The sequence below is a fragment of the Numenius arquata genome, chromosome 18 (genome assembly GCF_964106895.1).
Source record: "Numenius arquata chromosome 18, bNumArq3.hap1.1, whole genome shotgun sequence".
NCBI classification, from domain to species: Eukaryota; Metazoa; Chordata; class Aves; order Charadriiformes; family Scolopacidae; genus Numenius; species Numenius arquata.
Window position 1 is genome coordinate 8,742,971 of NC_133593.1, and position 20,992 is coordinate 8,763,962.

A 20,992-nucleotide genomic window follows, 5' to 3' on the forward strand; every position below is an offset into this window, starting at 1 on the left:
ACCGCGCCTCACTCCGCCCGGCACCACTAGCCCTGATCAAAGATGGCCGCCCCCCCGCCGGGGACCCCCGTGAACTTCTTGCCCTCATCCAAGATGGCCGCCCCGACGCGCGGATTGGCTGGTCTGCCCGGGCGGCCATGTTGAGTGAGGCGGGGGCCGCGGCCGCATCCCGTCATGCTCGGCGCGCCGCCGGCCGCCCGGAAGAGGGAGCGGGGCGGTTGTTGACAACATGGCGGCCGCTGGCGCCTCTGCGGGAGGAAGAGGCGGAGGGAGAGGCGGCGGCGGGCGGAGGAAGGAGTCTCATTCATAGGGAGCTCGGCTCGCTGCCCTCGCCCCTTCCCTCCCCTTCTTCCCCCCCTCCCCGGCGGCCGCCTCGCCCCCTCCCCGGCACCATGTCCTTCTTCAGGCGGAAAGGTAGGGGGGCGGCGGGCGGGAGGCCCGGGGCTGAGGGGCGGCTGCCGCCTTCGTCCCCCGCACGGCTGCTGGGCCCCGGCCCTGCCTCTCCGGGGACGGCGACCGGGCCCCGAGAGGAAGCTCGACCCCTGAGGAGCGAGCTCTCCGCAAACCACGGTCAGTCCCGGCACCTCCCGGGCCCTTTTCCTCCCTCAGGGTTCGGGGAGGAGGTCGGGAGGGGGCGGCCGGGGCTGTGCGGGGATGGCCGCGGCGGGGCCTCGGGGTGTCGGCTGCGGTCTGCCTGCCTGTCGGGGCTCTGGCAGCGGCCCCGGGCAGCCCCCTCCTTCCCGGGGCCGCTCGAGGAGCGGCTGCAGCGGCTTTGCCCTTCTTCCGCACGGCAGAGCCTTGCGGTGCTGAAACGGGGGAGTCGTGCAGTTCGGTGGGCTGGGATAAAATGTCTCCCACCTCCTGCAATTTTTGAGCCTCTCTCACTGTTTGCAGATTATTTTTTTTCGCAATCAATGGTTTCATAAACATATAATAAACAGTAGCTAAAGACCCTAATTGAGAAAGGGACCTCATCGCACTGAATTCTTCGTAAAAGCCAAAGGAGTCATTGACAATTTATTTTGCTAATATGTTTGTTGGTGTTCTGGAACACGAGCTAAGATTTAAAATTTGGGACTCCTGAAATATTTATAATATTCCCGTAGCACAAATGGATATAGTTTAAATGTTCTTTGAGAGTGAAACGTTTTGAAGGCCCTTGTGCTACAGCTCGTGATGAAATGTGGAATGATGCGCTTTCAATCTGCACAATATGTGGTTTGAGTGGTTTGTGTTGAAAGTGGCACCTCTTAGGCAGGTCCTCTTGGGAAAGTAGTTCTGGTATCTCGTAATGCCGTTGTTCAAGCATTACGACCATTGCTGTCCCAGCAGCGGCCGTGACAACGCTCTCCTAAAGCATTTCTCAGTTACTGAAGCCCAAAATGTATCCCTTGGGAGGTGAGGCTGTAAGTTAGGAGGAAAGAACATATTCTCTGAGCCAGTGTTTTTGCTCTTGACTGACACATCCCGATGTAAACTTGCTCAACCAAAGTAGAAGCAACAAAAATTTCGTTCTTTGTAGAGGTTAGCGCAGTAATCCTGGAAGAAATGAGTTTAAACTTCTGTTCGTATCAGTAGTTTTGAAGATTCTTGGAGTCCACTGAAGGCTTTGTAAGTGCCGTAATCCTTTTTGGGGTGTTTACACACTAACGTTGTGCTGCAGAATAAAACTTTCATACTGCTTATAAACTACTCAAAACCAGCTTCTGCTGCTTCGTGGATGGAGAGAATTGCGGGGCTGGATGTTCCATCCTGATGCGTAATTGTAGGAACAGCGTAGGCTTTGGCAAAAATTTTCTCAGGGAGAAAGTAATGAAATGTCTAATTGAGTATCTGTTTGTGTTACTTTGATTAAAGGATCTTTGGTCAGAGAAGCACAGTCAGAACTAAACGCCCAAGAGAGGCGCTGGTAAGGAGAGGAGAGACAAAAGCTTTCATCTGGGTTGTACATAAAACAATATTGTTTTATGATCTCCATTTTAGATACTGGCTTTTAGAAAAGATCTTGAACTGCAGCTGGGAGAGAAACATTAAGGCTTATGATAAAAACTCTGTAGACGAGACACATGGAGTCCAAAACTGCATCAGTGTTCTTGGGTTGAGCTCGTGTTGTTTAAGAGGATATTGCACTGGATAAAAATGAAGCTTTTTAAAAAAGAAATCATAGCAAGGATCACAAAACTACCAACATGTAGAAAAATTAAAACCAGTAGTGGTTTGTTAGCACAGGCCTTAAAATAAAGTTTTAGAAAGCTGAGGGTGGATGATAGGTTGAAAAATTGAACTATAGCAGTTGAGCTCGCAGCCCGGTGCTCGAAGGCAGATTGCGAAATTGTCATCAGTGAAAGCAGCCAGACTGTGTGCCCGTTCAGTAGGGATATCTTGGAAAAAAACATACCCACTCCTGCAGCGGGCTGACCCCTGACGTTAGAGATTGGTTTTTGTGCGCGTACACGTGTGAACAGTTAAGGTTTGTTCATTCTTCTGCATTTCAAGATGTGAATTAAATGCACGGCCACATTGCGTCGGTTTGATGCGTTACCCCTTCGTGAATGGGGTTTGCTACTGGGAATTCTCACCCGCTCTCAGTCCTGGGCCACCACGTACCGCAGTCATCCCTCTGGCTTCACACAGACACCAAGTGACCTTCGTTTCTTTGAGGGAAGTGAAAGTAAATTTCTTTAGTGAAACTTTAGTCTGCGAATTTGGTCTTGTCGTGTATGGGAGTTCTGTTTTGTCCTCTGCTTTAACTACTTCATTTTGTTCTGCTCGGAGCTGATGGGGACAAAAGAAGGCTGTGTATGAGGAGGTTAGGGATGTGAACTGGGAGTTTGATTACCAGTAGTCAGTAGGTAATTAGAGAGGAACTGAGTAGCTGGTAAGAAGGAACAGATGTATTTAAACTGAAAATAGGCTTATGGAGGACTCTCCTTTTGAAACTCAGGAATTGTTGCCAGTAGTTAGGAATCGGTTTGATAAATCAACTATTGGAATAATTTTGGAAAGGTAAAGGTTCATAATACTGTATAGGGGTTACTTTATTCCCGTTGTACCTCAGTGTTCCTTCAGACAAGCAGGTTTTTTTCAGTCCTGTGTATCAGCACGCCCTCAGTTATGTAAAGTCTGGTTATTCTCACTGCTCACAGCTGCAAGAGTTCAGCTTTAAAAGAATCCAGCTCCTTTAACGGAGGCTTAAACCTCTCTACAGGAGAGAGACTGTGCTCGCTGCCGGCTTAAATCTTAAATGCTGAGTTGCCAGTTCTCAGACCTGCAAGGTTTCTGGTTCTCGCGGGGACGGCTGGAGCTCGGCAGTGCCGCAGCCACCGCCGGGCAGGACAATTATGTAAGCAGAGATTGACGTTTCCCTTTAAAATATTTAAAATACTTGGGTTAGAGTAGGAAGGAGTTTTTTAAAATCTGTTCGTGTTTTGTGATGTAAATGTCTGATTGTGCCAGGTCATGATTTGTGGTCAGGTTTGGGAGGGCTCCACAATCGGTGTTCGAAGATGACCTATTTGTAGTAACAATCCCAGCCTGGAGCAGCCGGAGGAGGTTTTCAGTATCACCACTGAATTTGTTTCTCATGCCATCCTGTTTATGTGCTCCTTCGGTTTCTTTATTTTTGTTTTAAGCAGATCTCCTCATTCACTTCCTTTAGGAGTTTCCTTTAAAAAATAATAATTGGAAAAAAAAAACCCAAATGCTTTTCCATCACAACTTTTTTAAACTATTATCTCCCCATCAGTTGCTTGCCATAGGTTCAGTGATAGTTAAGCGATATTATTTGTGAGAGAATTAACTATTTGCAGTGTGTTTCCAGAATGTTTCTGTGGTGTCCATTGTGACGGAGGAGTCATGGGCTGGCTCTGGCTTTGTGTATCTCTTCGGCTGTGTGTGTTGCACTGCTCTTCCTGTAACACAGGGGAGATCCTCTGTGATTTTTAGTTCATAGAGAGTATCTGCCAGCGCCTTACACTTAAAAGCATCTATCCCAGTCTTCCCAGTTAATGCTGTTTATTAAAGTAACCTTGAATGTAGCCTTGCTTTAATCATGTGGACAGCAAGCATCTTTCTTGGTGTTAACACACTGTATTTCATTAAACTTAATTCACAGATTCTAAGACTTTGGTTTTGAAAAGAAACCAACACAAAAGCTGTGAAAGCCTCTGTCAGTTACGAGATGTGCAGATTTAAATGAGAGATCAGTTTTAATAAAACGATAGTTTACATCTGCCTCTGATACTTGCTGAAGTTGGGAATTGTATGCCCGTTCTCTGGTAAATGCCATTAGTCACCCAAAATAGCATTAATGTTTTCTTTTGTATTTTACAGTGAAAGGCAAAGAACAAGAAAAGACCACAGATGTGAAAGCAATTAAAAGTAAGATCAATATTTACTTTGTCTATAAACTTGGATATCTAATATCATCTGCCATTTTTATTTTAACCAGTGGGATAATTTCCTTGCGACTGAGTGCAGATGTGACCTATGCATTAAAATCAAAACAAACCCCAAACTTAATTCTGTTTCTGAGTATTTATAGTAACTAATCTTTCCTCGTCATCTTGCTGAGTCTGTAAGTGCAGAAGGTTATTAAATTATGTCAGACATGAGCCTTAATTCAAAGCGATCATGCATTTCAGTCACCTTCCACATAGTGGCTATTTCTTATCTACAACGAATTGCTTCTGAAGTTTCTTGCTTGCTTGTAGCTTATTTTCCAGTTTTGAAAATGCAGCTTAACTGTGTCTAATTTGCCAACGGGGCTGCCAGTGTTTCATTTAACTTGGACTGATACGGTTTGTGATCTGAAGATCTGAATCTTGGTCAGAATGAATAGCTGTTTTGATGCTGCTCCATGTGATACAGAAATCTTGCTGCTAAATCTGTTAGGAGAGAAAAAAATATTGATGGGAAGGAAGTTTATAAATGGTGAGAAAATAGGATTATTTATCCTGTCAGTTTTTATTGCAATGCTAAAAGGAGATGAGGTAATTCGTGTGAATCTGAAGTGTTACTTTTATATCCTCAGAAAAAATCCTGTTTCTGTACTTGTTAATGTGTTATCTGGATATCAAGAGAAAATTAAAGGCTTTTTTTGCTTTGGTGGTCTGTCTTTCAAATCAAATGCAGGAAGCAGTAAGCTGCATCCCTTTAATAGCACACCCTGAGATTTCAGTGCAACTGCAATTTCCAATGACTGGCTGAAAGAGTTTAGCAGTAAGAGGCTATAGTGTGGTGACCCTGTAAATAAAAATAAATGTGAAGATTGATCGTCTTACACACTGTGAGCTGCTGCAGAGAGAGAGCATCTTTCCAGTTTGGCAAGGAGCTACTCCATGATCTGTATGATGTTGTGTTAGCCAAGTAGTGCTACCTGGAGGTTTTGGAACAGGTGTTTGAGCCTTAGATTAAGTAGAGCAATGTTGCCTCAAATGTTCATAGTATAAAATTAAATTTGAATCTAATTCACAAGAGCCTAAACCGTTATGAGGAGTGTGGCTTCAGTTCTACGCGAGTAGCCTCCAGCAAGTTTTCCTCGGTTGCTGTCATCAGTCAAGCAACTGGCTGCCACCCATTAGCTTGGGGAAAAAAAAGTGTTTTCTCCGTTATTGCTGGTATTAAATACCAAAGGTTTTGTGAGAGGTGACAAACAGTGTCTTGGTACCAAACACTGCATCCAGAGAAATGCTTTGCAACAGCTTAAACGTTTTAACCCTTCTGTACCGTTGCTCCTGAAGTATCTGTTACCATGATGTGCGAGTGTGAAACTGTCAACTTCTGTCATCATAGTGTCATCAAATTGTGAATAAAAATAAAGTTATGCAGCAGCAAAGTCGTCAAAACCAAGTTGCTTGACGCCTTGATGAAGCGTGTTAGGAAGTGGTGTGCTGCGATAGTGTCACCTGACTCGCTTGAGGAGTCAGAGGTGTAAGATGTCCTTGCATGACATCCTACTCAACTGCAATTTCCTGAGAGCTTTTGAAACTGCTCTGAGCGGGTTTTGGTTTTTTTTCAGCTTTGTCATCAATTAACAATTAGTTGATGCTTTTTCATGGCAGAGTTTTGTGCGAGGAAGCTCTTCTTTGTTTTCTCTCTGGGCTCAGGTAGGCAGCCATGTTCTGAAACAGCTAGAGGAGGTTAAGGCTTGTAACCTGGGTTTCGTCAGATGTATTTCCTTATTGCTTTTTTTTTTTTCGCCTCTTAAAAGCAAATAGAGGCAAAGAAAATAGTTTTGAAAAGTATTCTTGTTAAAACTCACAGCTTTGTAGTTCAGGATTTTGTGACATGTTCTAGCCTTCAAAAAGGTGTGGAAATGGATTGGCAAGAACACTGCAACTAAGATAAATAGTTGACGAAGTATTAAGCTGCTACGATAGCGGTTATCAAGGAAGCAGGAAGAGCGAGGAATAATATTTCACGTGTAAACTTAGACTTGGCGTCTTTTGATTAGCTACTGAGTAAGGAGAATGTAGGTGGGTGGGCACCACTGATCTATCGGAAGTGATTTTATTCTTGCCATAATAAATCCTTGTTTATTTCTGTGGTCTCTACTCTCATCAGACCCTTGATGGAAGATGACACATGGTGGTACAATGAGGTTTTTAATAAGATTGACTTTTGCAAACTCTGGCATATCCTGGGGGTGCTTAACATTGGGTACTGCTTAGAAGATGTCTTGGGATCCTTGTGTCTTAATCTTTCCTGTCTTGATTCCAGCTCCAATAGCAGTACATTCCCCTCAGAGAAGCACTAGAAATCATGCCTTGCTGGAGGCTGCAGGACCAAGCCATGTGGCAATTAATGCCATCTCTGCCAACATGGACTCTTTTTCAAGCAGTCGGACGGCTGCCCTTAAGAAGCAGCCAAGTCACATGGAAGCTGCTCATTTTGGAGACTTAGGTAAGGCTTCACCAGCTCTGTAATGACGTCAGTATTTCTTTTTATTCTATGTATATTACTGATATGCTCACCATCCTTTGGTTTTCAGGCAAGTTGTTTAGATAATTAAAAATTTGACTGCTCTTACGATAGCATGTGTGTTACCCTCGAAGGGTTTTGAATGGGGACAGTACATGTGTTTGTTAAAAGAGGTTCCTTTGCTTTGTGTGTCACCATTCTGTTGGAATTACCTCTTCACCAATTGCATCACAGGGCGTCTTTGTATCAAATACCAATGTCTGTAGTACAATATGGAGTCATTCCCTTGCTATTTTTCTTCAGGCAGATCGTGTCTGGATTATCAGGCAGAAGAGACCAAATCAAGCCTTTCAAAGACCCTGGAACAAGTTCTGCAGGACAATGTAGCCCTCCCTTATTTTATCCAGTTTATGGAACTGCGCAGGATGGAACACTTGGTTAAATTTTGGTTAGAGGCTGAAAGCTTCCACTCCACAACATGGTCCCGTATTAGAGCACACAGCCTGAACACAGTTAAGCAGAGTTCGTTGGCAGAGCCAGTGTCGCCGTCAAAACAGCAGGAAATTGCATCGTCTTCTCCAACTGGGTTGCTTGAGGAGAGATTGGAGGATTCTAGCGCAGTCCATCTGCTCAGGACCAAGCCAGTGGCTTCAGACAAGGACGACAGAACTAGCAACAGCCAGAACCACGTGCTCTCGGGACAGGAGAGCGATAATACCCGTGTTCTTTGTCTAAGAAAATCTGAGACAGGGACACATTCTGTTCCAGCTGATCAGCAAGAATCTTCCAAGCTTACAGTATCAAATAGAAACAGCCCCTCTTCTGCACTAAAAGACTTGTCAGGAAAACTAATGAAAAGTAAGTGCCGTGTGTTCCCTTTCTTTAAAAAGGTGGGGAGACGGGGAGCAGAGTAGCTGCCGCTCGCTTTGTGTGATGGGGCTACCTCGCTGCTCACGTGTTGTTAGGAAGGATGATGTGGTGTTGTGAGGAGGAAGATAATTTTGTGTATCAGTAGCTTTAACTTGGTGTATAAGCTAATGGTCAGTTTGAGCTGTGTATTATTTGATTGTCTGGTTGTTTAAAAATAAATATGCTGCTGAAGAGACTTCAAAATCATTATGAACCCTAATAAGCTTAGGTTACTTCTGTTCTTACATGTGTAATCTTAAGAAATGAAGATGAACATTGCAATGTCCCGTTCTTCCCTCACCCATCCCACCCCCAACTTAAAAGAATTGCAGCAAATTTGGATGACGGGGCTGAGAATTGATAATTAACTTTTCACAGAAGGTAAATATCCTGTATCGTGTAAAATGACATAAGTGCTGGTTACAAGAGACTTGTAGAGATTTTTGTGTGGAATGGACTGTTTTTGTTCTTGGATTTGTTTGATAGAATTCCTCCCCTTGTAATTGATTTGTTCTCATTTGGAATCCACCTCTTGAGAGGCTACTGGAAGTAAGGATGAAATTAAAATACTGACTTTTGGTAGTAAGTGACGTGCACAGTGACCTGTTGCTCTACTTTGCATCTACTCAGTCCTCCCCCATTTGTGCAAGTCTACAGACAAAAAGGAAATGCTCCTTTCTTCATGTTGGTTCCTTTTGTTTGCCCAACTGTTTCCTTGTGTTGCGTCCCTTTCTCTTGCTGTTTGTCTTTCTCATATAGTTAGTTATCATGTACCTCCACAATACATAACCTAAGCCCCAAAGTAGCTTAAACAAATTCAATGATACTTTAGTCATGAAAAGCACCTCTGCTTTCTGGTGTCTAAAAAGAATTTGAAAAGACTAGGTCCTTTTTGAGAAATCTGATAAGTCTGGAATATAATTTTTTTTCTCTCTTCCAGAGCAGTGTCCCAACTCTTGAAAGATGACATACACCTTGTTCTCAGGCATACCATTTAAAGATATTCTTTTTTTTTTTTTTTCCTTTTAATTCCTTTATAATGCAAGTGTTTTATATTCTCTGTCATGAGACCTAGAAATTGGGAACTTCACTGCAGTTCTTGCCAGAAAAGCATTGCTTCTGGGACTAAGGTGTGCAGCTGAGGAAGAGGGTGGTGTCTGTCCTGGTGGTAGGAAATTCAGAGCTGTGTTGCTTTATTCCGTCTCACGGGTCAGTCCCTGCTGGGCTCATTGTGACCTGGCTGGAGACAACAGTCACTGTAGCTTGTCAGTAGCAAAGTACGGAGCAGGGGACTGAAAGCTTCATGGGAAGGAAACTTGTTGCTGATAATTAGATACTTGCTTTTCTGAAGAGCAGACATTTGTTGTTCACTCCTTGTTTTAGACCTACACCAAAGAATTCAAAGTTTGATTCTGTGTTTCTTCCTTGTAGGTATAGAACGGGATGCAGTTAGTACTTTTACCAAATATATTTCTCCAGATGCTGCTAAACCAATCCCTATTACAGAAGCAATGAGAAATGACATAGTTGGTAAGAATGTGTACTGCCTACTCATTTCAGAGCTTCCTCATAACTATTTATCTTTAATACCACACACACTCATATTTCTTTTTATGAATTTTAAAGTCAGTTGTAAAAAGGTAGTAGGTCACATTACAAGTATCAGTGGATCTGACCTTTCTGTAGTGCTGTGCTGTATCCCCAGCAGAACTTTCAGAGACTTTGCTTAAATTAGTGAAAGAATTCCTGGTGGTTATGGAGGGAATCCAGATTTGAGTCTCAATCAAATACTTTAGCTGTAATGTTATCATTCAGTGATCTGCAGTTCTTCAAAAGGTCTTTTTGTGCAGTCAGAGCCAGCTGATTCTAGTGGATTTGAATTGCAGTTCATCATTAACTAGTCACCACTCCTGTCTTGGGGCTCAATCAATCAGCCAAATGCACATTAAAGTTAACCTGGTCTTTCTTTGCAGCAAAGATTTGTGGGGAAGATGGACAAGTGGATCCAAACTGTTTTGTTACGGCACAGTCAATAGTGTTTAATGCAATGGAACAAGAGTAAGTTGATTGAATGGTTTCGCTTCTTGTTTCTGCTGTTCTTTTGCAAAAGGTGGTTCTCTTAAAAATGCTCATGGAGGCATTAACTGTGTAATCACTCCTCTGTGCAGTCTTCTGTATTTGAACCTGCTCAAATCTCTTCCTCCAAATCCATTCTGGCAATCGCTTGCTGAAATTGGACGTGCGTGCTATTATTGCATTCTTTCTGTCTGTCTCGTGTCAGTTGTAAACCTGCACCGTTTTTTGCTTGTTTTGCTTTTATCCAACTAAAAGTGTAAGACTTCTGGGGCAAGAACTAATTGGTTCATGGGACACCTTGAATGCTGTTGACCCTTAATAACTAATTGTTACTCTATCTGTGTGCAGGCACTTTAGTGAATTTTTGCGAAGTCATCATTTCTGTAAATACCAGATTGAGGTGCTGACCAGCGGGACTGTTTATCTGGCTGACATACTTTTCTGTGAATCAGCCCTGTTCTATTTCTCTGAGGTGAGTGGTAGGTTTTGGATTTGCTTTTTTTATTCCTTTCTATTGAATGGAAGAAAAACTATTCATGCCCTGATGACTCTAATAAAGACACCTCAAATATAATAAAAAAAGACGAGGTATATCTTTTTTTTTTCTGGGAGATAATGCATTTAACTGTTTCCTGCCCACGTGTAGAACTATTTCAAATGTTCAAACCTGTACACTGAATTGTAGAATGAGTATTGGTGTGTCTTCTCCAGTTCGTGTGTGCTTCTAAGCGTCTCTTTGCTTTATAGAAGCTTTGACAGTTGTCTTAATTTTGCCAAATGAAGTAGTGACTTCGAAAGCCTTAAGCATTCTTACAAATAGCAAATAATCACTATGTAGGGAGGATACCAGATTGGAATGTGGTAGGTTAAATACATGATTTTACAGTTGTGGGGTCCTGTGCCTTGAGGGAATCGTCTTGTTAGTAGTAAAATACTTGTCCTGATAGTCTGACAAGCCAATGTGGTGTCAAACAGCAAGCTGGGAGGCTGAGACAATATGCTGAGTTCAGTGTAAGCTAAGCATAGCATGAAAATAGCATTTCCTCTGTCTTTAGTAAATAGTTCTAGGAAACTAAGTGTGAAAATCAGTACAAAAAAGAAATGTCATGGGTGGTTTTTTGTAAACAAACTCAATTAGTCTGCAAAACTGTACCTGAAAATTCAAAACAATTGTATGCCCTGGTGACAATTTTGCGTCATTAATATACAGACTGTGTTTCTTGTTATAAATGGTAAGGAGCAGGTTTTTCTATGTTTATTAAAAGTTTCTTGCTGAAACTGCTTTAATTTCTCTTCTTTTTTTTTTAATTTCCCTTCCAGTACATGGAGAAGGAGGATGCAGTTAACGTATTGCAGTTCTGGTTGGCAGCAGATAACTTCCAGTCTCAACTTGCTGCCAAAAAAGGCCAGTATGATGGGCAAGAAGCACAGAATGATGCCATGATTTTATATGACAAGTGAGGGAGTTCAACAATTACTTGTTTCTGAAACTCTAATTTTGTGCTTGTAGTTTTGGTTTGCACTCTGCAAAAGGAACTTTTCATTTTCAAACCATAACTGTGCAGTCTTGTGCTGTTATGCTGAAATGTGTTTTATTAAGGCGGCCTTTGATGCATATGCACACAAGAACTTCTAAAACTTTTCTTTATGCATGAGGAGAAAGTCCTTATAATGATTCTGTTCTTAAACACAATTCGGAATTTCAGGACTTGATTGCTTGAGTTAATGGTCGGTGATGAGATATCAAAGCCAGTTGGTTGCCATTTGAAAATGCAAAAAGATTTAAACCTGATAGCAGATGCATCACTGTAGAAAAACCTTAAGGTTCAGATACTGTTGTCCATTTAAAACAGGCTGTAGGAACTGTTATCACATATATTAAAAGCCAAATGGTGCTTGTTCTTAGTATTTCAAAATATTATTTTTTTTTTAAGGAAATGACCAGATTCCTTTTAATATCAGACTTTCCTCTCACTAGTGTAACTTTTTTCTTTTATTTTGTGAGTCACCTTAGCAATAATGCAACTGGAAGACAAACATCAAAACTGCTTCCAGAAAAAGTTTGTTCTTAAGCTTAAGTGTGAGATTCATTGCCACAAGCTTGTTGAGTTATACCCTAGTAGGAAATAATAATTGGAGAGGAAGCAAACAATTCACTCTGACTTTCATCAGTCACCCCCCAGCTCCATCCATAAACTCAGTTTTCAGTGATGTGATCAGCAGAGCAAATGCAGCTTCAGAGTCCTGGGTGTTTCCTGCTTCATTCCTGCTTCCCTGCTCCAAGGCTGTGTGTGAGATTCTGCTCATCAGCAGATGATGATGCTCTGTTTCTTTTATCTGTGTCTTCAGGGCAAGGCTTTATCAAAAATGTTTCTGTGAATTGGGTTTTTGTTTTTTTTTTTTTTTTTCTGTAGTGAGTGAGGCTCATTTTTATGTACGTTTTTGAAGCCAGCACCATCTAGTGGCTGCAGCGGGATTAACGGTGTTCGGTGAAAGGCTGGTATTAACCACCTGCAAAGTTTTGCAAATCCTTTCGTGTTGTCGTCTCTCCCTGTCCGTGCTGCAGGTACTTCTCCCTTCAAGCCACGCACCCTCTTGGGTTTGATGACTCGGTGAGGTTAGAGATTGAATCCAACATCTGCAGGGAAGGGGGTCCTCTCCCGAACTGTTTCACTACTCCCTTACGGCAGGCGTGGACTACCATGGAGACGGTGAGATGCCTTCTTTGGAACGGGTTTGACAGTTAGTAAAGATGATGTGGAGATCGTGCAGCGTTTCAAGTGTCCCCTCCTGCACCTCTGATTTAACCTTTTCTTTCACTGACTGCCTGGTTACCTGCATAATACAACAGCTTCCCTAAAATTTGCTAGACTCTTTTCCCCAGCCTGATTTGAAAAGATACCACCCACTGGCTTCTGTTAATTCTCTGTGAAATGTTTGTCTTGGGTGATTATTGCATTTTAATGGAAGTAACAGAATTTCCTCCCATGTGAATTGCTGTCAACAGCTTATTATGTATTTTTAGAAGATTTTCCTTCCTGCTAGTAGCAGTTGTTTGCAAGTGTAATTCCAGTGGTGTGGATCATAGTGTAACTCTGGGGTACCTGGATGCCGGAGATTAATGATTTGATTGTGGAGCTGCAGGTGATTTTTGAGCAGCGTAGTGCAGTGACTGTAAGCATATTGGGTTGTCGGGCTTTTCTAGAGGAAGAAAAAAGTCTGAACTTCAGTTACTGGAGGATTTGGTTAATACACAGTTATTTTTGTTTGTTTTGCAGTAGGATTAAAATTTAAAGCAATGCAATCACTAATGTGGAACAATTCCTTGTGTGGACACTTTTACTTGTGTACCATCTACACAAGGACTGAGATGTTTGTGTGTCCCTTCTCCTCTGCAAATGATGTACAGCAATTGTGTGGACCAGCCTTGATTAAAGAGAATTCCTTCTTCTGTCTCTCAGGTTTTTTTACCTGGTTTCTTGTCCAGCAACCTTTACTACAAATACTTGAATGATCTCATCCATTCAGTACGAGGAGATGAATTTCCAGGAGGGAATATTGCACTGAGCATTCACGGCCCCGGTAACTCTCCTGACAGCGATTCGATAGGGGCCCCGGATGGCTCTGCCTCCCAGGTATGAGTGTCGTGGCTTGATTCTGTTATAGGAAATGCTGCAGCCACTTTTCTGTATCGATGTTAAAGTTCCTGCACTGAAGGAAACATCTTGTAATTTGAAGCTTCCCGTTGCACTTTAACATTAAAGCCCGTGTCATATTAGGACAAGTTTGATCTCCCTTCTGCTAAGTTCAAACCAACAGTGTTGGCATGGAATGGTATCTTGTATTTGATGTATCCAAAGTCTTGTACTGCTTTTAGTTCTTTACATCAAAGTTACGTTTTTATTAAGCTGTTAATGCTCACTGCAGGTTGTTTTGTAGTGCCATAATGTTTAAGAATATTTTTTACTAGAAATAACTTACAAATATGCCGGTTTTGTGTGCTCAGTTCTATTAAAGTGCTGGATTTTCTGTCCTGAAGAGTCCACTCAGTTCTAGGGTTTAAGGCATCTCTCTACGCGCTCCTAGAGCGCTGACAGTTAATATCTGAGCAGGTGGTGGTCGTTAGTCTCAGCAGACTTTTCCCTGCTATCATCCTCAATCTAGCGAGTCATGCTGGTCTGAAAGAAAATGGCCAGACTCCTGACCTTTCCAAAAGAGAGCTCTGACACTTCATTACCACTGAGATGCTCTGAGCCGGGGGGCAATACTTGCATTTTGTTTGCATGTATATAGCTTGATGTAAAGCTGGGCATTAAAAAAAGTCCATTGCTGGGTAAGGCGTTCTAATCGTTCGTTAAGCATGATTAGAGCTCTGGCTGCTTCTTTGCTGTACTGTGTAGAAACGAGAATGTGACTGGGCTCCTTTGGCTCTGTTACCCTTACACAGTGGACATTTCTCAATGACTTTGGATTAGCTTTGCACGGTGCCCTGGTTGTGGGGCAGCATCTTCCTCTTTTTTTTTTTTTTTTTTGGCTTTTTGTAGTGCTGCTTTGAGAGCTGTGGGCCCAGCCTCACAAAGGGGCAGTGGAGCTCGTTACGCTCTGAAACCATCCCAATGACATCAGAGATGTTTTTAACCAAGAGGTGTCTGTTCCAAAAACTCTAGCTTTGCTTCATTCAGATGTGAAACAAGAGAGGATAAGCAGATTGTGGCTTGTCTGTAACCAGGTCAGGTTGCAAACTGCAAGCCCAGCTGAGAGCAGAAAAGCTGAGCTCGAACTGCTTTTGCTGAATTGCTCTTACTGAACGCCGCAGTGCAACCCCGGGTTTTACATCCAGTATCTAGAACAACGTTTTTGATGTTCTGTGTTTCAAGCAACTTGGAAGCTGTACTACCTGCTTGTAGTATTTTTAAACCTCCTAATTTGCAAGGAGGGAATATTCCCACCTAGTTGTGAAATGGGGAATAAAATCTGTGTTCTAATAATCTTGAAATATCCTGCTGCCTGACAGTCTGAACAGGAGAAGCTGCTGGTAATTGGCTGGACTGGACAACTTAGGAATGAATTGCTGTATTTTGTGCTGTGCATTGCTGCTTATCTGAATAGGAGAATCTCTGGGTCTCTGCATATTTTTGCATAAAGAGCAGCACTTACGCAGAGCAGCAGGAAAGGAGTTTGCAGGGCAGCCGCCATCGATGTTTCTGTTCTGCGTTAAGATGCTAATAGGTTACTGTGCATTTGTGCTTTCCCTGCCGTAGCTCTAATGTTTGCTTGATTTTTTTTCATAACCTTATATAAATACTCCAGGCCAAAAGATAAATGTTTGTTCTCTGTGTATGGGGGAAGCACGGTGTGTTTGGGAATTGCTTACCAAGTGCATGAGAGGGATGAGTGAAGCTGCTGCAGCTTTTGAGGTAGTTCAGTGTTACGTACTCACAAACAAATAAATTGCACGTGTGCGTGGATCTGTTCAGTTGATAATGCTTAGTCAGCAGTCCTTACACGCACGTAGGCTGACCTCCACCTTGTGTCCTTGGCTCTCTTCGTAGAACTTTATCATCCTCCATTTAAAAACAATGTCATACTGAGTTAGGAATTCATGGCTGTGTAGATGCTCTCTAATTCTTTTACGTTCACTTAGAGACTTTGTGGAGGTTTATCTAAGTGTAAAAGCACTAAAGTAGCAGTTTTGTTAAGAAGCCATTAGTTGTCTGCGTTGGGCACTAATACTTAGAATTTTTATTTGTAGTCCAATGTCAAAAAGGCTAATGTTAAAATCCTGAAAAATTTTGATGAAGCAATAATTGTAGATGCTGCAAGTCTGGATCCAGAATCTTTGTATCAACGAACATATGCAGGGTAAGGTTCATTCAGTGTATCTCATTCTTTTTAGTGACGTGTTTCACCTCTGTTCCATTTTTGCTGTGTCCTCCTGCATTGAGAGTATGCATAAATGCAAGATGCTGCAATCTTAGTACGTCTTAATATTTGAAAGTAAATCTATTTTGATAGTGTGATTTAACACCAATGTCAAAGTGAATGTTTCTCTGACCAGAATGGCAGCCAGAAAAATATTTCCAATTGGTTTTTCTTTTTCTCCTAGTTATTCCTCTGACTCCAAAATACAGCCAAGTAGTTCCTATGTGGGGTTGGAACAGAAAAGAATAAGCTCAGGCTTTGATACTGTAATGTGCAATTCTGATTTCTCGTGACCCCCATAGCAGAAATGGAATTGTACTTCATTTCTTCAGCAGATTGCACAGCTCTTCTTCTGTTTCTTAAGTTGCTCTTTGGTAGAAAGCTCTTCTGCTCTGTGGATCTCATACAGAAATTGTTTCTATAGCTACCTTGCTTTTCCATTGCGTTCTAGTCTTCTGTCCTTTTGGGTGCTGTTTTCTCCCTAATGACATGTTTTTATGGTAGTATAGAGCACTTGCTAAGGCTGCCTGTTGATATTAACTGATTGAGTCATTGAAGCATTTCCCTATTTCTAGTTTCTAGAAGAATTTTTAAGATATGCTTCAAATTCAGATACGTGAGAAGAGCAGGAGGTTTTTCCCAATGTATCGTTTTTAGGTGGAAGAGGTGAAGGTAACTGGTGAAATGCCACTGTTTATTGAGACAGTGGAGTCTTTTGTGGAGGCTTTTTTTGTTTTTCTGACTGGTAGCTTTCCATAATGCAGAAGTTCTCTTGGTAACCTCTGTGGTTCTTTTACTCCTCCTCTCTTCAGGAAGATGACATTTGGACGAGTCAGTGACCTGGGACAGTTTATCAGAGAATCTGAACCAGAGCCTGATGTCAAAAAATCAAAAGGTTGGTTTTTCCTCTTTCCTCTCCATTTCTGTAAATATCTGCAGAACTGCTCTTTTCCTTACTGCAGTCAAGATAAGCAAGATTCTTGACTCTTTCCAGATCTGTTTTAAGCCAAATAAGATACACAGGGGATTGTCCTGTACTGAGGCAAAGCCAATCCCTGGCCCAGTTTTCTAGCAAAACTCTGCTATTCTGGTCCAGCTGGACTCCTGGGAGTATGAGCAGCCTGTGGGAGTTGGAGCTGTCGATGGAACCTGGCAGGGATGAAAGCCGCGAGCAGCTGAGCTGGCGATCAAACCTTCAAAGATTTGGTTTGGAGATGAAAAAGAACTTCAGCTCTCCACACGCTTCCCACCCAGTTTGGTACCTGCTGTTAATGCTACTTTTTAGCTCTGGTAAAGAGGAATGGTTCAGGCTCGGTGTCCAATGAACCATGGCTCCACGTGATCCCTTGTCTTTTATGCCACTCTTGTTCTCCAACACCAGCGGTGCGAACCCTTCAGAAGGATGGAAGGAATTAGCTTTTATAGAGGTGTGCCACAGAGTTTGCTAATATACCTTCCTTGCTGGTTTTTTGTCTCCACTAGGGTCCATGTTTTCACAAGCAATGAAGAAATGGGTTCAAGGAAACACAGATGAGGTGTGTCCTCTTTTATGTTGTCCTTGTGACTGACTTTACAGTGTAGATTAGGGAAATGAAGTATTGAAGTTCCTAATCCTGGCTGTTTCTCCAAGTATCTCTCCGATGCACCACAAGAACTGTCAGACTGTGTGCTAAATATAGTTTAATTGCATGCATGTGTGAAACTAGTTTGATTTTTGCCAGTGCTTGCTGGTTTAACTAATGTAATGGTTAACTGTGTGCTTGCAGTCAAGGTTTTTCTAATTATGGTCTTATAAAATATATCTGTAATTAGGAGTGAAGGTGCTGTTGGTCTTTGTTTTTTACTGTGGAGTGACCACTGTACATGGATTACAGGCTGCATTTCTCCCCCTTGGAGGGGATTGGACAAGTCCCCAACAGATAAGTCTAAAATCTTCACTAACTGTCTTGGAAATTGCATCAAGCCATAAATATTCACAATAATTGAAGTTAGTTCTACTCTTAGAAACCAGGTGCATTTCCATCGAGGGAGGCTACATTTACTACAGGTCACCGAGTTGCGAAGGTTGATCATGTCTCTGAGGTTGAGCGTGTGAATTAGCTGAGAGGACTGTATTTTTAATTTTTAAGAACTTGAAGCTATCTGTAATTTTGGATGTTTTTTCTATGCAGGCTCAAGAAGAGATGGCTTGGAGGATAGCGAAGATGATTGTCAATGACGTTATGCAGCAGGCGCAGTGTGAACAGCCTCCAGAGAAGGTTACGAAGGTAGGGGGGTGGGAAGGCAGTGTGTCTTTATCGGACTTCAGCCAGGCTGTGGGAGGAGCAGAGCTCTTGCCTTCCTGGTGCATCTGAAACCCACGCTTGTAAATGTTCAAACTGGTGTAGCACCATGTAAAGAAAGGTTTGAAGTGTTTCAGCCTCCGTACTACCTGTAGTTGTTCTCCTGTGCAAGCATTAAAATCGTCCTTGTTCATTTCGAGTCTTCACAAACTGCCCTGTTAGTTAACAGGGTGATTTGTGTTGCAGAATCAATACTGTAATTCCTTATTTGAGTTCACACTTGCTGTTTCATGTTAATGAAATGCTGGTGGTTTTGCCTAAAGTGTCAATAAAGCTCCGCAGCTGGAAAGTTGTCTTGTTGGGTGCACTGATTTACATAGTGCTGTGTCTACACTGTTTGAGAAAAGACACAGTAGTTGTGTCCATGGACTAGTGAGTTAGTGGTGTATGTTGTTGTTTAGTGACGTTGTCGTTATAAGAGTCCACATGTTCTCTGGTTAAAAAACCCATTTCTGATGCAACAGATCTTGTGAAATAATGAAGACAGTAATTCACGAAGTTAATTTTTGGTACTTCTGGCTTTTAGGCATCTGACTTTGTACTTTTTTTAAATTTAAGGTAAATGTGTGCCCAGTGATTAGGCCCAAACAGATCAAAAGTTTCAATACGTGACTTTCCTTTTTTTCTAGAGCAGTTATATTTAAATTACTTGTATAATGATTTCACTTAACTGCTTGGCTGCAAATGATATAACTCCAGTCTGGCTGGATGGAAAGGTCACTCAGCACAGTATTTAGAAAGACCAAGTGGCTGCAGATGCTCTGGATTCAATTAAGCAAAGTACGGTTACAGTCATCGGAAGGTTGAGTGTGTTGTGGTTTGGTGGTTTGGTTTGGGTTTTTTCCTCTCCCCCACTCATAAGCATACCAGGCTTTCAGCATTTTTAAATACAAAATGTCTTTCTACTGAGCATTTGCTTTGTATGTTTTAGGGTAAAATGAACTCTAACCCTGTTTTTCCTTTTCCAGCTATGATTTCAGAAACGCCAGAACAGGAAATCTGGTTTTCCGCTTTGAGAATGCGTGAACTTTCCCTTTTGGTGGATTCTTTAACACAGCCAATAAAAACAAAGCACTGTTACTCCAACAGCCGAAATCTCCCTCATTTATAAGGAAAAATGAAAAAGAAGCAATCCTGTACCTCCACTGTAGAGCGCGAAGAAACACTTTTTCCTGTTGTATGTGGCATTCACAATAATGATGGTTTTTAAAGAGATGAAGACGCAGTTTACAAATGTGTCACTGAGAAACTGGGATCAACTTCACAAATACTTGACCCTGTCTCAAAAAAACCTTTTAAGCAAAATATCTGGAATGGGACACAAGCCACAACAAAGAGGGGAAGGTTTTGCTGTAGTTTCTAGTTCTACTACTTGTAATTTTTAAACACATAATTGGAAAGGCTGTGGGGCATGTCCCCAACATTGGCCATTGAAGAAGTGAACCTGAAACGGTGAATTCATTGGCAGTGAATGACCTAAAAAGTTCTAAGTTTTATTTTTCCTTACTTGAAATAGATGCGTATTCAACTGTAAGATAAATGTATTTTACTTCATAACTACATTAACTTGGAAGGCAGCGTAGAGTGATGAGGAGCGAAGCCTGGACGGTGTCACTCTTCCTTGTGGAGCTGGTTCACCTGCACACACAAACTCCCGCTTCCAACATAGAGCGGACTCGAAAAGCCTCGCGCCACCCTCTGCTCCCCAGCCCGGCTCTGAACGCAGCCCACATTTTGAGGAGATGGTACCCCCTAAAGCCCTCCGTTTTCTTTACTCTCCATCCCGTGAGCAAGGAAAAAAGTAATTGCTGCCGTTCTCCATAGCTTGTTGTCCTCCAACCAACATAGTATCTTAATTCCAGATCTTTGGTTTACAAAGAAAAACAATTTTTAATGACCTCTAGCCTTCCCCCCGACATTGTCAACACTTGCAACTTGAAAAACCTTTAGTTTAAGTAAAAAAGCCACTGTGTTACACAGCACCTCTTTTTTTTTTTTCCAGTGAATTGATTTTTGCAGGGTATCAAAAGTACTCAGTGTCTCACCGTTATGTTATTGCTGCATCTTTAGTATACACCACTTCTGTTTGGGGTGTTTTTTACTTTACTCTTATGATTGCTTTTTTCCTCAAACTTGTGCAAAAAAAAAAAAAAATCACTTTGCAAAGAACTCAAATCATCTCCAATGTTCAGAATATCTTGATTGACTAGCAAGTGTTATTCTGTTGCAATATTCGATTGTATAGAGATACACTGTATTGTCTATAAAAAAGCAAAAAAGGCTGTGTATAGGTTTTTGGTACTATGTACCACCTCTTATTTCTCTCATGCCCAAGTATTCATGTACTTAAAACATACTATATTTAATTGTGTTTTGATTTAAAATATATAAATATTAAAATTTGTGTCAATTTTCTGTTTTGATGGGATTTGACTTTACATGGGGCTTTTTTTTTAAGTGTGAGTCTTGGGGGTTTATACAAGAAACAAACCCCTGAACAGTTTGTCCTTGGTACACTTGCACACACTTCTTAATCTTTTAATGGGTGATGTTGATGGCAGTGTGGTGGAATAAGAATAATTTCTATCTAAGTATCAGATAAGCAGGTGGTTTGGGGCAGGGCTTGGTCCTCCAGCACAGCCTGGAGCTGTGCACACACCCTTCAGCCCTCTTCTGTGTGTGAAAGCTCAACTCTCCCTGCTTCTGTGCGCAATGCTTATTTGTTTTGCCTTGGCAGGGACCCAGCTGAGGGTGTTTGGGGATGACAGACCACAGGTTTGGGTACAAGTGTTGCTTAGGGCTGTGTTTCCCTCAGCTGATCT

The 20,992-nt window shown here is 42.0% G+C and overlaps 1 protein-coding gene across 3 annotated transcripts; it reads left to right on the forward strand.

Annotated features, from left to right (window-relative positions):
* Positions 1-205: 205 nt before the first annotated feature.
* AKAP10 (A-kinase anchoring protein 10) lies at positions 206-20,597 on the forward strand. Of its 3 annotated transcripts, none has more exons than XM_074160617.1 (15): positions 206-570; positions 4,333-4,380; positions 6,721-6,903; positions 7,225-7,779; positions 9,262-9,360; positions 9,804-9,888; positions 10,255-10,378; positions 11,227-11,363; positions 12,473-12,617; positions 13,368-13,541; positions 15,659-15,768; positions 16,641-16,723; positions 17,311-17,363; positions 18,000-18,095; positions 19,139-20,597. In XM_074160617.1, exons 1-15 carry the CDS (start codon positions 393-395, stop codon positions 19,142-19,144), a joined length of 2,076 nt encoding a protein of 691 aa, XP_074016718.1. In that variant the 5' UTR covers positions 206-392; the 3' UTR covers positions 19,145-20,597. The 3 variants fall into 3 exon arrangements, with proteins under 3 accessions (XP_074016718.1, XP_074016719.1, XP_074016717.1); XM_074160618.1 differs by having other exon boundaries at positions 381-414; XM_074160616.1 differs by lacking the exon at positions 19,139-20,597 and having other exon boundaries at positions 393-570; positions 18,000-18,182.
* Positions 20,598-20,992: the final 395 nt, after the last annotated feature.